The 19,678-nt window shown below is 39.8% G+C and overlaps 1 protein-coding gene across 2 annotated transcripts in view; it reads right to left on the reverse strand.

Moving 5' to 3' along the window:
* ELL2 (elongation factor for RNA polymerase II 2) overlaps positions 1 to 19,678 on the reverse strand; it is a 74,053-nt gene that overhangs the window by 20,112 nt on the left and 34,263 nt on the right. Inside the window, exons 3-4 of one of the 2 annotated variants that reach the window (XM_052643248.1) lie at positions 8,292 to 8,413; positions 3,192 to 3,355 (exon numbers count right to left, since the gene is read on the reverse strand). In XM_052643248.1, the coding sequence (XP_052499208.1) occupies positions 3,192 to 3,355; positions 8,292 to 8,413 (286 nt within the window). The remainder of the gene's footprint in view (positions 1 to 3,191; positions 3,356 to 8,291; positions 8,414 to 19,678) is intronic. The other variant, XM_052643249.1, reaches the window with a different exon arrangement.

Genomic DNA, 19,678 nt, shown 5'->3' on the forward strand with positions numbered 1-19,678 from the left:
GATGCTAACCTAAGTTCAAAACCCTTTATTTAGTATCTGAGAAAATTAAGGTCTCCATGTTAAATGATTGTGTCCAAAGTCACTCAAATAGGTACTAACATCAAAAACAAGGAGGATGGGGGCAGAAGTTGGAAAGACTGGAAAAAGGATCTTAGAAATTACATTGGTTGGGTTATTTAATATACCTAAATAACTAGCATACTTAAAAACTTATGATTCAATAAATTTCCAGAATTTAGATAGGAGTCAGTGAGCACACATAAGATCCCGGTAAACTAGAGGTGATAAGTGTTTTGTTTTAAACAAAGGGGATGTATCATAACACAACAGTGCTGATCACTGATATAAATGGCATGACTACAACTGGACATATTACTGACAAAATGATAACCATATTTTCTAGGTTAACGCTTCTCCTGTTCCTTTCCAGGCAAATAGGCTTTTCTTTTTTCTCTGCAGCCCACTGGAGGGTCGTAGAAGCTCACGTTCCTGGTTGCCTAGGCCAGCTGAACCCTAGGTACTCAGCCTTCCTTCCCTGAAGCTGGGCTTGTGTCCTAATTCAACTGTCAGAGGCCTGGCACGATGCCATCACAACCCACAGTGACGCCAGCGTTATTTCTATTTGTCTTCTACCCGGCTGACACTATTAAAAGAAACCTTGTTCTACAGGGGCTTCTAAGCTGGCAGAGGTCAACTTCTGTTATCATCTCGTAAGACAAATTCAATTATGAACTAAAGAGGTACCTCCTATTGTCTTATGAAAAAAACCGCAACTTGTTAATGAGGCCAAACTCCTGGTTTTTTCTATTTGCTGATACCAACAGCTTCATATGTGAAATGGAGAGGCAATGATTACCCACCTCATAGGGTGATTGTGAACTTTAGATGACTAACTACGTGTACAGTGCTAACCAGTCCCTTGTGCATCAGAAGCACTCGTTAAGTGCTGAGTAATGTTAGTACTGAAGGGTGATGGACAAGCATTTTAAAGAGCGCAGTGAGTCGGTTTTGAGATACTGGAAAAAGCAGGAGGATACAAACTGAGCTGCCTGGAAGGAAAGACACATGGTAAGGGCCTGGTACTGATAGGATTAAAAGAAAAAGATGAAAACACGCCATAATAAAGAAGAGTAAAAAAAATAAAAAACAAATACAGTATAGCCAAGCTGGAGTCTTTTGCTCTACTGTACACAAAACTGATCAGTTCTTTTTTTTTTTTTTGACCAGTCTTTTCTTAAGGGTAGTGTGTGCAGTTTTGAGTTCTGAGGAGCAGAACTGGAGGCAGTCCAGAGGAGAGCAATAAGAATAATTAAAGGGTTGGGATGCAGGCCATATTAAGAGAAGTTAAAAGGAGCTGGGGCTATTTGACCTAGAGAGTAAAGGGCTGAGGAGGTTAATGACAAGACTGAAGGCCAGGGAGCACTGAGCTGTGGCGGTGTAGCCCAGGGCGCCGAGGAGAAGGCGAAGAGCAACGGCCGCCAGGGGAGCGCATGTGGCCTCGTCTTCACAGGGCAAAGATGTAATCCGGTTCAGAAGTTTAGATCACCTCAAATTCTATGTGGTCACTCTAAAAAACGTATATACATTATTGGTAGTGCCAGTAAGAAACCCTGCAAGTTTCAAAAGTCCCATCCATTAGGGCAACTAGGTCTGTGTGATTCTGGGTGTTGAAAAGTCTGTTGTGTAAGCTGTGAATGAACTGTACCGACCCTACAAAACAAACAAAAACACATGAACACAGGGTACACCCAAGGATCTTTCCCTGGAAAAGTACAGTGATCACTGCCAATTTTCAAGCGTTAGAGTAAATCAAGGTGGAGGTTTTTGACTGGTTATACTGGGAAGAAAAAATAACCATTTTGATGGCTTGAGTCTTCTATTCCTTTGTCAAACATACCAGTTTACCTCATGTTTTATAAACTGGTAGTGTTGGACAGAGTTAGAAAACACTCTCAGAGCAACAGGGACAATAAATTCATAGCTTGCACTTAAATTTAAGTGCAGATCTTGTACATTTTAGAAACAATTTGAGATTTAGCTTACTAAAGTCAATTAGGTTACTTGTAAGAAGAAAGAAAGGAGGTTGGAAGTTGTTACCTTATCAGGTAGGAAAGAGAAGATGAAAAATCTCATTGCTTGTAACTTACTGGGCAGGGAACTGGGCCCCGTGGGTACAGATACCTGGGGAAGCCATGAATTGTTGTTAAACCAAACTAAATGTATCTAAGCTAAGGACAAAGTCCCAGGAGCACTGGCTCCGTTCCAAGAAATACTTAGTAAGGATACTAGTGGAGCTTCTCAAAGCTGAATGCATTATAACTGGGGCAGCAATGGGCAAATACAGAAGTAGAATTATACCAAACTGTAGAAAGATGTTGATTAAGGGATTTGGTTATTCAAGAGACTTTTTGTGAGCATTTATGTTTTCAAACTAACATCCTTTCATCATTTACTATCCAGTGACTTGTGTTATTAAACTAGCCATGGCCTCATAGAACTTATCCTCACTCTGGGTAATTCTATTACTACTGTTAATAGGCTCGTAAAGGAAAGACTCATCTGGCTGGTCTGGTCTTCCCTTTGATCTGAGGGATACTTGAGTGAGCTAATGATAAAAATGAAGGGAGCGGGGCAGTCTCTTAATTAATGAAGAGGTGAGGACTCATAATTGAGATGATATCACAATTGAGGTACCAAAGAAGCATTATACTAACTAATGCTTGGCTATAAACACATTTTATACTTTTGTAATAAAAATCCCTTGTGCAAAGATCCTTTGACTCTAGTAGAAAACTCGTAAGTTCTACTAATAGAATTTACTATAAAAAAATAACTCCACACAAGTGCAAAATAAGAACCATACTGTCCACCACTGAAATTACATCATCCAGTGACAAACACAGCAGTCCCACTATCACAATCTTACATAATAAAGTAACTTGACCAGATCCCCAGTATTGTAAAGTAATAATAAATGGCCAATAGAAGATTTGGGATTTATAAAAGAAGTAAAACTTCCATCTATTCCATCAGCAGTATGAAGAGGACAAATGACTTTTGACCATGTTTTTCAAAACATTCTCAGTACTAATTTCTGTGTTTTCATTAAGTTAATATTACCAATATTTACCTATAGTGATCTTGAATTATTCCAATCGATCAGCAAGAAGGAGAAATATATCTATACCAACCTACATATGGTCCACCGGGTTTGATAACTTTTGTGCTTCGGTTGCGGGATTCCTCCTCTGCCTGGGTCATTCTTTCTCGTGTCATCTGATACGAGTCATTTGTTGCACACACTGTAATTTTATCTTGTATAAATCCCAGGCAATTGAGCTGGGAGGCTCCAGAGCTGTCAGGTAAAATGGTGGCTTGTTAGAGATGTCCCACATTTTGCACAATAAAGGCAAGCAGGAATTGTATAATCCTACAATCAGCAGCTTTAATAATAACTTTAAAATTCAAAATAACTAACATTAATCATTTTAAAATGTAAAGCTTATTTTAAAACTTTTAAGTTTCTTTTCTTCATTTCATATCACGTATTTTTTTTTTTCTGGATAGAGTGGGTGAAATGAACTCTCAGAGACTAAATCTATGAAATTTTGGGGGAAAAAAATGAAACCAAACAGTATTTGGAGTGAAGATCAGGGTCCTAATGGGCACTGAAGTTCTACTTTCATTTTTAAAAGAATTATCTACTACTGATGTGAGAAATGTTAAAAGCTTACTTTTAATGGAACCATAATGTGTATGCTTTAGCACTGACTAGCTGAAACAGATCCACCATAATAATTCCTTTTATTTTTAATAAGATTAATTTCAGGCAAAAATACTGCCAAATATCATAGTTTGTTACTATTCACCAAAATACACTAAACATTTGTAACTTTATATTTACATTTATTTTTTACATTGTTAAATGTCTATAAGATAATCTGTTGAGATAGCATATATGAAAAAAATACTAGACAAGAGATTTTTGCAGAAGTATTTAAAAAAAAAGAAACCTTTTGGTTAAACAATCACAAATACTAATGCTGGCCAGGAAGACAGTTCTGTATTCAAAGTATCATGCTGTATTAGGGGATCATGGTAACAGTTATGCTAGTATTTTACAAAGAAATTACTATTGCCTTAGACTAGAATATAGAAGTAATGAAAATGTCACTATAGCCCTGATATTCTATTTCTAAACTTAACTGGAAGTAGCTTTGTTATGATGCTACAAAATAAGGACTGACAAAATTTTTGTAAATTGCTAATGACTGTATAAATTCTATTTTTAAAAAATCAGTTCATTCATCTCATGAATATTTATTGGGCAGAGACTGCACGCTAGGCAGTGTGTGAGGTACACAGGCTGTGACAAAGACTGACAGAAGTGGTCCCTCCTTGGAGGAGCTCTCTAATGAGTGACAAGGATGAACACACTGGGAATTATGATGCAGAGTGACAAATGACAGGGGCAGGGACCTGCAGGAAGGTACTTCACGTGGACTAGGGCACAGGCAAAGGCTTCCTAGAGGAAGTGGTGCCCAAGGTGATCTAGAGGGATGACTAGAGAGAGGTGGAGGACAGAGCATTCTGGAGGGGTAACCAACGTGTGCCACCTCTCCTGGGGGAGCTAGGAGCAGGTTTGCAGTTTGACCAGAGAGGTTGCAAGGATAATTAATGAGACGAGATTGAAAAAGGTGCAAGAAGTACATGACACAGGGCTTTGGAGGTCACAGTATGGATTTTGGACTTTATCCCAAGAATAACAGAGCCTGAAAACAAGAGAGAGAAAACATCTCATTTATACTGTAGAAAAGTCGATCAGGATAAGAACAGATTGAAAGGAAGGGGGCAGTCTTGTGAAAGCCGGAGACCAGTCAGGAGGCTACTGATGGATTACAGCCAAGAAGTGATGGCTTGAGCCAGGGTAAGGGCAGTGTGAATGCAGAACAGTAAATAGATTTCAGAGACCGGGAGGAAGCAGCATTGACGGGATCTGGTCAGTGACTAGCCATGGCGGGGGGGGCGGGTGGAGCGGGGGTGTTCAAGAGTGTGCCCAGGCTACTGGGGGTTACTGGAATACTACAGCTGGGAGAGAGAGAAAATGAGTTCAGTGCTCGACATGGTGATTTTGAAGAAGTAAGGAGCAGTCTCAGGAGGGAATGGACAGTGAATAACACTAATATTTAAAATAAGCAATAGGAAGATGAAAAGAAGACCACAAGAGACTGCAGAGGCACAGCCAGAGAGGTGGAGGGGCATCAGAAGAGCAGTGTGTCAAGTCATGGGAATAAAAAGCTTGAAGAATCAGGGTGGTCCACAGGGTGAAATGCTGGCAACAAGTTCAGAATAGTCAGTCAGCAGCCGCTGGGTTTATGGGCAAGGAGGTGAAGGCTCGCTTTGGGGAGCATAATCCAGTGGAATGGTGGGAACCCAACTAGACTTTGGGCCCAGAAGTGAGTGCAAGGAAGGTGGGTTTGGGTTTTTATTTTCTTTTTTAATGAGGCCGACTTGAGCTGAAAAATCAATGAAAGGAAGGGAAGGAAGTGGGGAGAAGAGGGAGGATGAGTAGGAAGAAAAGACTGCAACAGAGAAAAGACTGCAGTATGAAGCGCTGGTGGCAGGAAGCTTGAATTTCAGCATCTCCCCTTATTAATTACTAAGTAATGTCCATAGTGAGAATAAGCTCAACCTATTGCCAGTCATGATGAAATGACAGTTTACATCATCCAAGGTTAAGAAACAGATGTTTACAGGAAAACAGAATAGGGCTGTCAACACTGCAGGCAAGAAGACATTCCCCACATGCTCTGCTCGTCCCTTCTGAACTCAGTTGCCTTAAAGTTGAAATACTGTGACTCATGTGTTTAGATGTTCCTATAGTCTTTCTCTAGCCAAGCTTGCTGTTTTCTACACTTGAATATGCACTGCTTATAGAGCTGGATTATATATTTTCACTAGGACTTTGAATGGGTAGAGTTAAGAAATTTTTCACAGGTAATTTTTGACTGTGAGAGTTCTTGCATCTTACATATAAGAAAAGTGAGGCCCAAGGAGATTTTAAATGAAAGGTAAGAAAGAGACTAGTTAATATGGATTCTTGGAACAGCTATTTGTGCAGTCAGCCAACCCTTTCAAGGCTGGGAAATGGTGTAAGAGAACTGCCCTTGAAGAACTTGCACAGCTATAGAGACAAGATACACGGAAAACCAAAATCAAATTGAACAGAGAAAGTGCTGCCAGATTATACAGAGGCATTCTTGCCAGGTTGTGAAATGAAAGTTTGAGCGCTTCTGTTTTTATAATGGCAAATTTCAATGTACATTCTTACCACACTTGGATCATACTAATGGAGTTGTGACAGTTTTCTCACAGTAATGGTTTCTTTTCTGTTTGGCCCATCATGGATACTTTTGTAAAGTGGCCTTAAATCCTTCTCCAAACAAACAAGGTAGAAATAAACACACAGGGTATTTATGAGGTTAGGGAGAAACCATATTACCTATGATGACAGGCCTGGTTTTGAAGAGGGAATTAAGTTCCTTAGTAAAATCCTAATTTTGGACAGAGTTCAATTTGATGTTGAAATGTTCTCTAGAAAAAAATAATTCACTGAAGACAAGTATTATAGGTGATGGCACAATTAGAAATTGGTGTGCCCTGTGGTCTGTAAAGAACGCCGGGGTGGGAGTTAGGAGAACTCAGTTCTCATTCAGTCCAGTCACTAACTAACCAGCTATGTAACATGGATAAGTCACCTGTGAAGTGACAGGGTGGAAGTACAGTCACCAAGGACCCTTTTACTTGGGGATGCTATAATCTAACACAACGCTGTCCCACAGACCTTTCTGCAATTTCAAACGTTCTGTATATGTGCTGTCCACCACGAGAGCCATTAGCCATGTGGTTATTTAGCCTGTAATATGTGGTTAGTATGAGTGAAGGACTAACTTTTACTTCACTTTTGTCATCTGAAATGTAAACAGCCACATGTAGCCGGTGGCTACCACAGTAAACAGTGTGGAAAAGTCTATATAACCTGGAACACATGCAACTTATACCAAAAAGTGTAAGTTTGGGGGAAGGCAATTTTCAGAAAGCAAAATTAACAAATACTCATGGAAAACGGCAGGTTAAGATAAAGCAAAAAGTTATTTAGTCGCCTTAAATGGGAGGAGAAACTCAGAGTGCTTTCAGTGCGGTGTCTTTTTTGTATCTCTGCCTCCTGAGCTCACTGGGAACACAGCTCTCTCCCCCACACAGTGAGCGCTCATGGCTTCAAGTGCTAAGGGAAGATACAGGGAGGGACAGGCCTGGGGAACTCTGGGCCAATGTCAGTGTTTCTTGCGGGGCTGGGGGCTCTAAGGCCTTGTCTTTATCCATAGCAGAACAAACTCCCCCTACTCAAGGGGCCCATTCTTTAGTCAGAAACAACCACAGCAAAGAAGAGTGAAACAAGCAGCTTATTGTTTACAGAGGACCTAAGCAGATAAGAGTTCCACGGGCACCCTGGGCTATGGGTGTGTGTTCTTGTCTTCCTCCCTCCATTTTCCCCTTAAAATCAGAAGGGACTGCTCTCCTGGGGTTAATTTCTAGTTTCCATTCTGCTGCAGAATAAAGATTTCTAAAAATCTATCTTCCAACACACCTTGCACAGGGAAGGAGGAAGGGCATATATAAGACATGTGCATTTTCCTCCTTTATCCATGAGCGTGAGTCTTGAGGTCACTACCACAGTGGTCTCTAACCTTCGTGGCACCAGGGACCAGTTCCGTGAAAGACAGTTTTCCCACAGATGGGCGGTGGGGGTTGGGATGGCTTTGTGATGATTCAAGCACATTACATTTATTGTGCATTTTATTTCTAATCTAATGCCACTGGCTGATCTGACCAGACCAGAGGTAGCCGGTAGTGGCCTGGAGGTGGGGGACCCCTGTAACAATAAAGTACTCTTACATATATTCAGTGATTAAGAGCTTAAAAACCCCTGAAACTTGTCTTTAATTAAAGTAAAATAAACCATCTTCTATAGGTAAAAAATCTATACTTTAAAAATTCCTCGAGGGCAAGAATCTTAAATTTTTTGCGATTGCATCCCACAGTGACAAATATAATTTCTAGCACATAGTATGTGCTCACTATTTCTCAAATAAATAAGTGAGCTCTGCAATTCAAGCCAATAAATATTTAAGGAATGACTATTATGTGTTTTATTCTTTAATTTAAGAGAAAAAAAAAAAACCCTCAAAGAAAAATTACTTTCCCTTCAGCATACCTTAAAACACACTTACCTGGAGAAAGTTTGCTGGATGCAGTCAAAGCTGCCCTGAGGGTTGTCTTTACCCACATTTGACAAATAGAAGTTAAAGGTATGCACTTCGTTGAGGGGATCATTTTTAGGGATTTTGACAAGCTAAAAGGGGGACAAAGAGAGAAACACCTCAAATTATAAATGTGCTATAGAATGATCTGATGACTGACTTTACTGTTTCTCAAATGACATTCATTTTTTACCCAAACCCTCTTGAGCACTTACACTTATACCATTTACATTACTGAATCATTCAAGGAATCTGACAAGCATGTCTATAACTTACCACACTCTGATTTCAATTTTCTGCTCTGAAGTGTCAGTAATTATGCCGGCTCAGTAATTAGTCTATAAGAGGAACCCTCTTCTTTTCAAAGTAGAAATTGCTTACATCTCACATGGAAGAGTTATCAGTGAACTTGCTGAAAAGCTCTTCCTCTTCTGAGACACACAGGTTCTGCCTGTGGCTTCATGACCCCCTGCTAAATAGCTTCTAGATATTTAGATGGTCTCAGACAGAGTCTGTGTCCCAATCCTTTCCTGTCTTATTACATACACATTTCATCTTGATTCTTACTTCGTAGAGGACCACTTTTGAAGAGTAACTAGCAGCATAAGGTGAATACCGTAATTACATTCACAGCACAACACAGGTGGGTGTTTCTCCCTCTTCCTCCTCCTCCTCGTGTCAGCAGCCCACAGAGGTGACTCTGCAGGCCCCCAAGGCCGAGCCCTAGGCAACACTATGGGACAGGAGGCTGTCTTCCATGCTCTTGGCTCAAGGCTTGGCTCCTTTCCTAGCTGAGCGGCCCCAGAAGCAAAGGGACAGGATTGCTCTCAATTACTGAGGCCCTGTACCAGGCGTGTTTTCCTGGCACATAGTGGGGGCTTAATAAATACCTGTGAATACATGAACTGGAGATTTCTGTCTTTCAACTGTACCACTCTTCCCAGCTCCCAAGACCTTTCTTCCCTTGGGTATACAGGGGCCACCATGGTGTCAGGTGGTGATAATGAATGGGTTTTGTTGCAAAGAATGTAAAATCCTGCTCTCCAGCCTCCAAATATGTACACTTGGCAATTTAGTAGACACGCAAGGAGGGAGAAAGTGTTTTCTAATTCTCTTTCTTCTCCCCCAAATCTTTCCTTTCCATCAAGGGAAGAGTAAGACTCAGAGCTAACTGGCTGCTATGTGTATGTCCTCCTTAAGGTCTAGGACAGCAGCAGGTGGACAGGGAATGAAGGTATGAATGCTTGAATGACATCCCTTCCTCAGCCATGACTCACTTAACCTCCACTCACCTTCCCCCTCAACCCTCCCTGCAGCTCTGGAGAACCTGCTTGGGGAGATTTTCCACAGCAGTGGCCAACTGATTTTCAGGCCAGGTTCTGGCTTCAGTTTAGGCCTAAGGTCTTCCTTCTTACAGGGTTCAGGTCTGGGACTGCATAAGTACTTTACCCATCAGAGTATGGAAGACTGTTCCTTTTGGGAGATTCTAAACTGCATTTTTAAAAAGTAGAATCATACAGTTTTTTTCTATTTTGCCAAAGTGATTAGAGTTTGTACTCAAATTCTATAAATGTTCAGTATTCTTTCACTGAAAACTTTTAATTACTGGAGCCCTTAAGTTCAGACATCTACTAAACACAACATGGCTTTTCCTATCATCTTAACTGTGATTATTAAGTAATATTTATACTTCTTAAGGTGAAAAATTATCCTCCTATACATTTTTTTTCATTTTTAAGCACACATATACACAGAAAGTCTTTGTGTAAACTTGAAGGGTTTAATAACAGAAATACCTTGAATGAATTAATTGCTGTGCACACCACTCAAAGCATTAAGGTCTGGCCTGATGGTGGACAAAGAAAGCTTTCTTATTCTTTAAAAGAATATCAAATAGCAAAAAAAAAAAAAGCTATAGTCATTTAAAAAATATGACAATGAACAGGATAGGAAAGAATCAGGTTAAAAAGAAACAAAGTTAAAAAAATACACAACCTACGCTATGAACCCATTAAAGTGTTTGGAAGCTTGTCAGCCTCAGGGCTCAGGAGAGCAGTTTTCGCCAGGGGGCAGTTTCGCCCCCTCCAGGTGACACTGGGTGTGGGAGGTTGCTGCTGGCATCTCTTGGATGCCAGGGACATTGCCCAACACGTCACAGTGCGCGGGACAGCCCCCACAACAATGAATCACGCAGTCTCTAATACGTTAGTAAGGCTGACACTGAGAAGTTATGGATCAGAGACGGATGTAGGTTAGTCTCTTAGAAGAGGAGAACTCTGACTTCATTGCTTTTGATAATGAAGAATTAGAGGGGAAAATGGTATCTTTCAAGAAATCAAAGTACCCATTAAAGAAAAAAAAAGGAGTAGTATCATGGAGAGTGACAGCAGGACTTCTCAAAGCTCCCTGCTGCCTGCTGCCCCACCCTGTGGTGTGTGCGGGAGCAGGGTGCACTCGGGGGCAGGGGCAGGTGTCAGGGCAGATCATGTTTCTGAGGGGCATCCTGGGTGCATATCATGGTATTTTTCTCCAGCTGAGGAGCTGGGGTGGAGTTGGAGGTTAAGGAATGATGAGTTGCCACAGAGTTTCCACAACTGAGTTTCTACATCACTTTTTCTTGGTGGTTTTCAGAGCAGGAGCAATGCAGATGGTACGTGCGTGCTAAGTGGTTCAGTTGTGTCCAACTCTGTGTGACCCCATGAACTGTAGTCCGCCAGGCTCCTCTGTCCATGGGATTCTCCAGGCAATCTGGAGAACCCACGGGAGGGGGTTGCTATGCTCTTCTCCAAAGGCATGGCAAGATGGTACAGCCTGACCGAATCTCAGGCTTTTCTTATAAAATATCTGAGAGCAAGATGTCAACCATGCAATTTTCTTATCTTTAAAATTTCAGAAGTCTACACTGTACAGTCTGTAGATTTAGTATTTCTGATTTCCTGAAGGAGATTGTACAAATCAGATATACATTTTATGTGCATCAATATCTGGATGTATTAGGAATGAAATCTATGTACAAAGAGTACTTATTTTATACTGGTAAATGTGCCTAACAGTTTGGCTTCTTGGGCAAAGGCTCAATGGAAAGACAGGTTGTGTATGGCAACTAGAGCAGGCAGGAGGGGTGACAGAGAGGGGCACATCAGAACTAAGCTCTGGGGGCCTCAGAGTGGACCAGAACCCGTGGGACTGCTGAGGGCCACAGCTAAAATGGGACCAGAGTCCTTGTCTGATCCAGGGCCATTTCAGAGACTAGACTTCAGAGGAACTTGGGGATACTCATTACTTCTCTCTCTAATATACAGGAACCTACTCCATAGCTTATCTAGATAGTGAAGTAGGAGTCTGTCTTTTCTTCCAGAATGATTATGAAGCATTTTCTTATAAACTGGCCTTTGGGTTATGGACTATGACTAGGAGGAGATGAAAATGACTGTTATTGTTGGGCCTAGGATCGGCTTTTGAAGACAGGGCTAATCACCATGGGAAAAGAAATTCCAAGGTCTGATTTAGAAACAATTTTGGAAGAGCATCCCTTTGTATGATAGGAACTTCTCAATTTTAATTATATTATTTTGAGCTTTTCCTACAAGTCAGTGGGAATACTTTTAGAACTTTAGGGACCCATGGTCTACTTGAAATTTTTAGCTAATGCCTTAAGAGTGAAATGTTATTTTAAAAGTATCAAAGACTATGATTCCAAGCAGTTTCTTATTCATAATGAAGAATATAAAAATATACTACCGTGATCTGGGCAAGTTGAAAAGTAGATTTTAATTTTCATTCCAAATATGAGAGAGGCTGAAAATCAAAGGCTTAGGACCACAATCCACAACCCTCCTCCCAAACTCCAGGCTGTCTTTGATAAAAAGCTATGAAGACAAAGTTTCAGGAAACTTTCAGACATTTATAATTAACATAAACACTGTATACCAAGATGTGTAAGTCAAAGCTTCTAATTACTCTGAGACACAAGTTCAGGCATGTGGCACTGGAACACTGTCTGAAAGGTCATTTCAACATCGAGTCACAGACCTCCGTTTTACCAAAGGATATAAGGGCAGAAGCGCAGTATGTGTACTGCTGCAAATTTCTCATACGGGCATGCTAGTCTCTGCTTAAAAGCCACTGGTACTTTTGCTGCAGAGGTTTCTTCACTGGACTGGACTGAGGTACACACTAGATTAAAAACAGAACCAGCAAGGTGTTTTTTCCCCCCATTTATTTAATATAAACGCTTTGTTCTGTTGTGGGTATTACAAATTATTTAGGTTTACATAAGCTTTTATTTGGCAGCAATTCTCTAACTTTTATCAGCCTTTTCTACTAAGGTAACTGCAAATGCTCAGTGAGATGTTCATGACCCAGCAATACCACTGCTTATGACAACTCTCCGCCCTTAAAGCGACCTGCTCGCAGGGCCTTGGAGATGATTTAGTTGAATGGCTTCATCTTAGGGATTTGGAGCAGAGAGAAGCTAAGTGACTTGCTCAAGGTTACATCTCTGTTTAACATTGTAACCCCTGTACTCCTGACCTCCTGACCCTGGCCCCATGTTTGTCTAAAGTACTTAGTACCTGTACTACTTAATTTTGTTCATTGTCTTTCTCCCTTGGCTAGGCCTTCCAATCCTTAGACGGCCATGGGCTTTTGTCTGGTTTGTTCCAGGTATTGCCAGCATCTTGAATAGTATGTAGCAAAAAGCAGTCACTCCATATGTATTTGCTAGATAATGGTGAATAAAGCCTCAGCCACAGCGAGAACTGAAGTGTCTGCTTTCTTTCCACCAATATTATAAAGCGTATTGAAATTTCCTTATATGAAAAAGGTTCTATCCTCAAATAAATTTGGGAAATGCCAGCTTAAACAAAATCATTTACTTTAAACTAGGTCCTTTCACTCTGAATAGCAATTTCCCAGTTTTTATGGCCTCAGAACCCACTTCCCTCCATTCCTATAATATCTTAGGAGGTCAGCTTGTCTCTTAATATTATTGGACTAAAATAGCAATTATTTTACTATATATAAACTATATATCTTAGTTTGGATACAAAAAATGCTACAAACATTTAAACATTAGGATTCTCTGTTGTTCTCAAATCCTTTCCTAACTCTTAATGATTCTTTAATTTCCTAATAAGCTGGAAAATTCAGTTTAGCTAGAGAAATGTATTTGCATGGTACTGGTAAGGTTCCAGAGTTTAGGGGCAGAATAAACCTAGAATCAGAACAGAAAATAGAAACCTCAACCTGAAAGCCACAAAGTCCTATTTTTCAAACTAGAGCTACAGTTATAACTTTAGGCCTAACATTATGGGTTTAGGGAAGAAAAAAAGCTTCTCAGATCAGTCCAGATGTAGAAACCAATGCTGAGGTGGGGGTGGGGGAGTAGGGAGGGGATCTTTCACTGGCAGTAGAAAAAGTTTAGGTATTACAGAAATCAGTAAGAGATGAATGTTCCCACTGACAAGGAATGACAGGGAGTGGAGTGGAGTGGGTCCCACACTTATAAACAACTGAAACTTCCACAAGATAGAGGCTTTATTGAGAGTAGTACAAAATGCTAAATTTATCTGCACAAAGGGAAATGTTAGCAGTTATTTAAAAAAAAAAAACTCAGGCCATATACCAATTAATAATTCAGGACAAAGTAAGTCCATTTATTTCCTTGCATTCTTCCTCTGTAGCAAGATGTATAGTATTAAAGAAAAAGTAAAAGTGGACTAGCCTTTTCTATTCTTCTTCATAGAGTTCCTTAAATTCCGTATTAGGACTTAAACAAATCTCATTGGAAGGGTACAGTAGGTCAGTACCAAGTTTCTTAGTTCTGTTACTTCCATAGGACACAGTCTTTAAATAGGAAAACCATTCCTTTGAAATTACGTTCTCACCCCTAATATATTCTTTTATGGCTGTTTTGGGGGAAAACATCATTGATGACAACATATCAAAAATTAATTTCAATTGGTTACAAGTAAGCAATACCATCTACAAAAGTAAAGTGTTAATTTTTGACAGTCAAATACACCCAAGTTGCTGTATCACTAAAACTGAAAAAAACTACCTTGAGTAATTTTTGGTTCTCTTAATAAGGTTTCTCTTTAATATGAAACCAGCCTTCTAAATGTTGGTCGATCCAGTAAGATGATACTGACTGATTTGTTCATTTATTTCACTTATTCCACAAATATTAACTGACAGCCTACTGCGTCAGGACCTACTCTAGGTTTTTGTGACACATTAATGAATAAAACCACAATGATCCCTGCCATTGGGCACTTATGTACAGAAATTCAGAAGAGATAATGATGACTTCGACCAGGAGATGGGGAGAAGTAGAGGGATTCAAGATATAATTTGTAGGTAGAGATGGCAGAATTCCTAGACATGCTGTGAGGAATGAAAGAAATATCAAGGTTGATGCCAAGGCATTTTCCCCTGGAAGAATGGAGTTGTTTGAGACAGTGTGTGTGTGTACACACATATACATATATACATACATGTGTATATATATACTCATATGTATGTGTACATATTTATGTTTGTATATTTATTCTTGGATATGATAATGAGTACCTTAATGTAAATCTGCTAAGCACATGAAAATACAGTTGACCAATGCTGGTTTCACCAGCTAAAAAGGGGCTTCAAAATGGGTTTTGTTATGACTCATTTTGTAGCTTCATGGCCAAAAATTATTGAGAAGGGCCCAGGTGGTTGGGGGTAGTTGGTTGGTAGCTGGGTATTTCCAGGAAAAAGGGGGAAGGTCAGTTAGTGGCAGCGGTAAGATGCAAATAGCAGGTACTAGAGAACCAGGGAAAAGTATACAGACTATGGAGTGTGAGGAACAGAAAATCTGCATTTAAAAATGACTGCCAAATTGAGCTAACTGCCAAAGTAGCTTTCAGAAGAAAAGTGGCAGAGCCACCAAGAGAATCTGAGCAGTTTGTTCAAATTTCATAGCTGGGCTAATCCATATTGTCTCTTTGGTGGCAAAAACTAAAACTTTGTGTTCAGTTTCATAAATCTTATCCTAAAATTGCTTTTCATTTTATTAACCATTCCCTTCTGAAATTTAAATATATTCCACAACATCAATGCTTCTATAGAAAAGAATTCTCATCCTATTCCCAAGTCTGCCCACCCTGTCACATAATCTATCTCCTAGTTAAGAAACTACTAGTCATCTATTTTACTGAGGTTACTGGCATCCTGGGGAGTCAACTTTGGCTCTTCGTTCCCCCATACCACTGCACACCCCTCGGCATCCAGACACAAGGCCTACTGCTTTTACTCCCCAAATTCTCTCTCAAATGTATGTTCTCGTGCCCTTCCTCTGTTTGGGCTCAATATCACCTGCTTGGACATCTTGTGATCTGGCCTCCACTTTTTGTCTTCTCTTGATCCCATCCTCTAATCATTCAGCTGCCAAAATCAGTTTCATAAAATGCCAGTGTGACTATGTCAATCCCAAGCATCATAATTTCTGTATGGTTCCTACTACTGATTTGTTGTGGAAGTAAGCTCCTGAACAGGAAGGACACTTGCGGTTCCTTTCCAACAGACCTGGGCCTCACTCTCCACCTTGTACTTGACGTCCCCATTTCTGTCTTGACCTGTGCTCACTTATCCTTTATCTAACCCTCAGTTCAGGAGCCTTTCCTTCCCCAGTGGAACAGGTTCCCTTTTCTGTCCCCACAGCCCCTTGGGCTCGCCTCTCCTGCTGCCCTCACTGTACTGCGTGCTGAGCATTTCTTCATATGTCTTCCTTCCTATTAGACCAAGAGTTTTGGCGGGGGCAAGGACCATGGTCTTACTTTCACATATACTGGAACATAATAGATACTAAATAAATATTTGTTGGATCCATCTGAAGAAACTTAGAACTACATTAAATGCACTCTGAAGAAGACTTTTGCCAGGAATATTAAAAAATTAGATCTATATCTGAAATAGATCGCTTAAAAGAGTCAGTGGAAACCCAGAGCAGGCAAAAATAAATAGCAAAATGAAAGGAAGAAACAAACAAACAAACAAACAGCAAACAGCAGGCACTGTGCGGTACAAACGTCAGGATGAAGAAGTTTCCTTGTGCTATGTTTAGCCCCAAGCCTAGGTCAAGTGGATGCCTGAGTTTGTAGAACTTAAATTTATAATATACATTTTTCTTAAAAAAAAAAAAAAAAATTATCCTCATCTTATATGATCTAGCATCTTTAAGACCACTTTGCATTTTAAAGGACTTGGGGAAACCACACTAAATAATTCTTAAACTTAGCAATTCTCCTGGTCAAGTAGGAAGCAGAGTTTTTTAAATTCTGTTTTGTTTTGTTTTTTTTTTAAATGGCTTGTTTCTCAGAAACAAAGCCCAAACCTAATTTCTACAAGGAAAAACAATCTTTGATATGAATGTCAGTTTCCAAATTCATTGCTAATCTTCTCTCCTTGTTCTCCTGAAGTCTTGAAGAAAGCTTTCTGTAATATGCCAGGAGGCACTGCTGGTAAAACATGGGTGGAACAGAAGTCATGTATGGCAGTCAGCAATGGCTGTGTAAACCTGGGGGGAGACGGGGACTTGGCAGATGTGAACACTCAAGAGTAAAACAAGTTGCTGAAAGTGGCCCAGGCTCTAGATTTTGCAAAACACATGGTTTTTCTAGCTCACTCAATGTTGCCGTGAAAACTTATCAGTTCAATAACATAAACGGTATTTAAGTCTAAAAAATATTTCCATAGATTTAAAAAGAAATTCAATTCTTAATTTTCTATTTTTCAACATCAACATATTTAAAAACAAATTAAAGCTACAGAATACTTTCTTCAAAATAAATCTCATGGGGAAACCCACCATGTACTATAAATAGAGCCACTCTGGTTGAGGAAAGGGCGATGAGGGACTGGGACTGCTGAGGCAGCCACGCTGGTAACATCACAGAACCCAGGCAGGCTCTGGGGATCAAGGCCACAAATCCAGGCTCTGTGCTAAGGGAAGAGAAACAGCAACAAGATGTGCAACAGTCGGGGGATATTTTGTTAATTACACTTCCGTCACATCTTAAATGACAGTTCCAAAAGACTGTGTACACACAGGATCTCTGATGTGCCATTTCTGGATGGGAATTAGCAGCAAATATAAGGATACCAAAGGTAGAAATAGTGTCCTTCTGCCTTATTCCCTTTCCTTTTTAGAATGCTTTCTTTACTATTGGGTCTTTTTCTATTTCCAGTGCTAAGGTGGATAAAATCCAATGGTTTGAGAAGAGGCAACCTGAGCACTTCTCCTTTACACACAGATGACAAGGGAACGGGGCGAGCAGATCACATCTGGTATGCTGGGTTACATATGCCAGGATCTGGAGCAACCATGCTGTTTCCAGCGTGGCCCTGGAATCTACCATCTGTGTTACCTTGGGCAAGCAACTTAACCTCATTAATTCTCAGTTTCCTCTGGGTAATGATACTACTCACCTCGTAAGATTGTTGGAGTTTAAAGAGAGAACTCATCTAAAGGGCTTGGTACAATGTCCAACACACAGCATATGCCCCAGAGTGGTTGCTCTGATGACGTAAAGACAGTATTGGAGAGCTCCCACTCTGATTTCAGCCTGTTTGATTCATATGCACACATGTCTCCCTCAGCAACAGTGATGTGTTTGATTTTTAAAGTAATTATAAAATGGTAATGGACTGATAACAGGCACCCTGTGGATAATCACAAGTTGATAATACTTATTCTGAATTCTTGGTATTTGCAAAAGGGGCTAGAAACCTTCAAGGTCAAAATTTAAGTGTTAGCTTAACTAAAAGCCAAAGAAGCTATCTGCGAAAACAAACAAACCAAAAGACTAGCAATATTTCTAATTGTTCCAAACTCAACATACATAGAGATAAGCTACAAGAATGAATCAGCCACAACAGGTGTCCGTGAAAGGCTGAAAAATTACAAACGCCTGCAATTACTCTAGAAGGGTATCCTAGAATGGTAGCAAACACTGCTTCCCGAGTGCCCTATCCATTAAAAAATAAAAATGCTGCCTTCAGAACCCCAGATAATAGCTACAGTGCACTGCAGAAACAAAACATAATTAAGAGTTCTCATGAGAATCACAACTTCATGATTTTAAAGCATTCAGTCTTCATAAATGCAAATCGTATTTTAAAGTTTGTGGGTTTTTCTAAAGACTCCACCAGAAAATTACTAGAGCTCATCAATGAATATAGTAAAGTTGCAGGATATAAAATCAACACACAGAAATCCCTTGCATTCCTATACACCAATAATGAGAAAGTAGAAAAAGCAATTAAGGAAACAATTCCATTCACCATTGCAACGAAAAGAATAAAATACTTAGGAATATATCTACCCAAAGAAACTAAAGACCTATATACAGAAAACTATAAAACACTGATGAAAGCAATCAAAGAGGACACTAATAGATGGAGAAATATACCATGTTCATGGATCGGAAGAATCAATATAGTGAAAATGAGTATACTACCCAAAGCAATTTACAAATTCAATGCAATCCCTATCAAGCTACCAGCCATATTTTTCACAGAACTAGAACAAATAATTTCAAGATTTGTATGGAAATACAAAAAACCTCGAATTGCCAAAGCAATCTTGAGAAAGAAGAATGGAACTGGAGGAATCAACTTGCCTGACTTCAGGCTCTACTACAAAGCCACAGTCATCAAAACAGTATGGTACTGGCACAAAGACAGACATATAGATCAATGGAACAAAATAGAAAGCCCAGAGATAAATCCACACACATATGGACACCTTATCTTTGACAAAGGAGGCAAGAATATACAATGGAGTAAAGACAATCTCTTTAACAAGTGGTGCTGGGAAAACTGGTCAACCACTTGTAAAAGAATGAAACTAGATCACTTTCTAACACCACACACAAAAATAAACTCAAAATGGATTAAAGATCTAAATGTAAGACCAGAAACTATAAAACTCCTAGAGGAGAACATAGGCAAAACACTCTCAGACATAAATCACAGCAGGATCCTCTATGATCCACCCCCCAGAATTCTGGAAATAAAAGCAAAAATAAACAAATGGGATCTAATTAAAATTAAAAGCTTCTGCACAACAAAGGAAAATATCAGCAAGGTGAAAAGACAGCCTTCTGAATGGGAGAAAATAATAGCAAATGAAGCAACTGACAAACAACTAATCTCAAAAATATACAAGCAACTTATGCAGCTCAATTCCAGAAAAATAAATGACCCAATCAAAAAATGGGCCAAAGAACTAAATAGACACATCTCCAAAGAAGACATACGGATGGCTAACAAACACATGAAAAGATGCTCAACATCACTCATTATCAGAGAAATGCAAA

This window comes from Budorcas taxicolor, chromosome 7, assembly GCF_023091745.1.
Source record: "Budorcas taxicolor isolate Tak-1 chromosome 7, Takin1.1, whole genome shotgun sequence".
Classification (NCBI taxonomy): Eukaryota; Metazoa; Chordata; class Mammalia; order Artiodactyla; family Bovidae; genus Budorcas; species Budorcas taxicolor.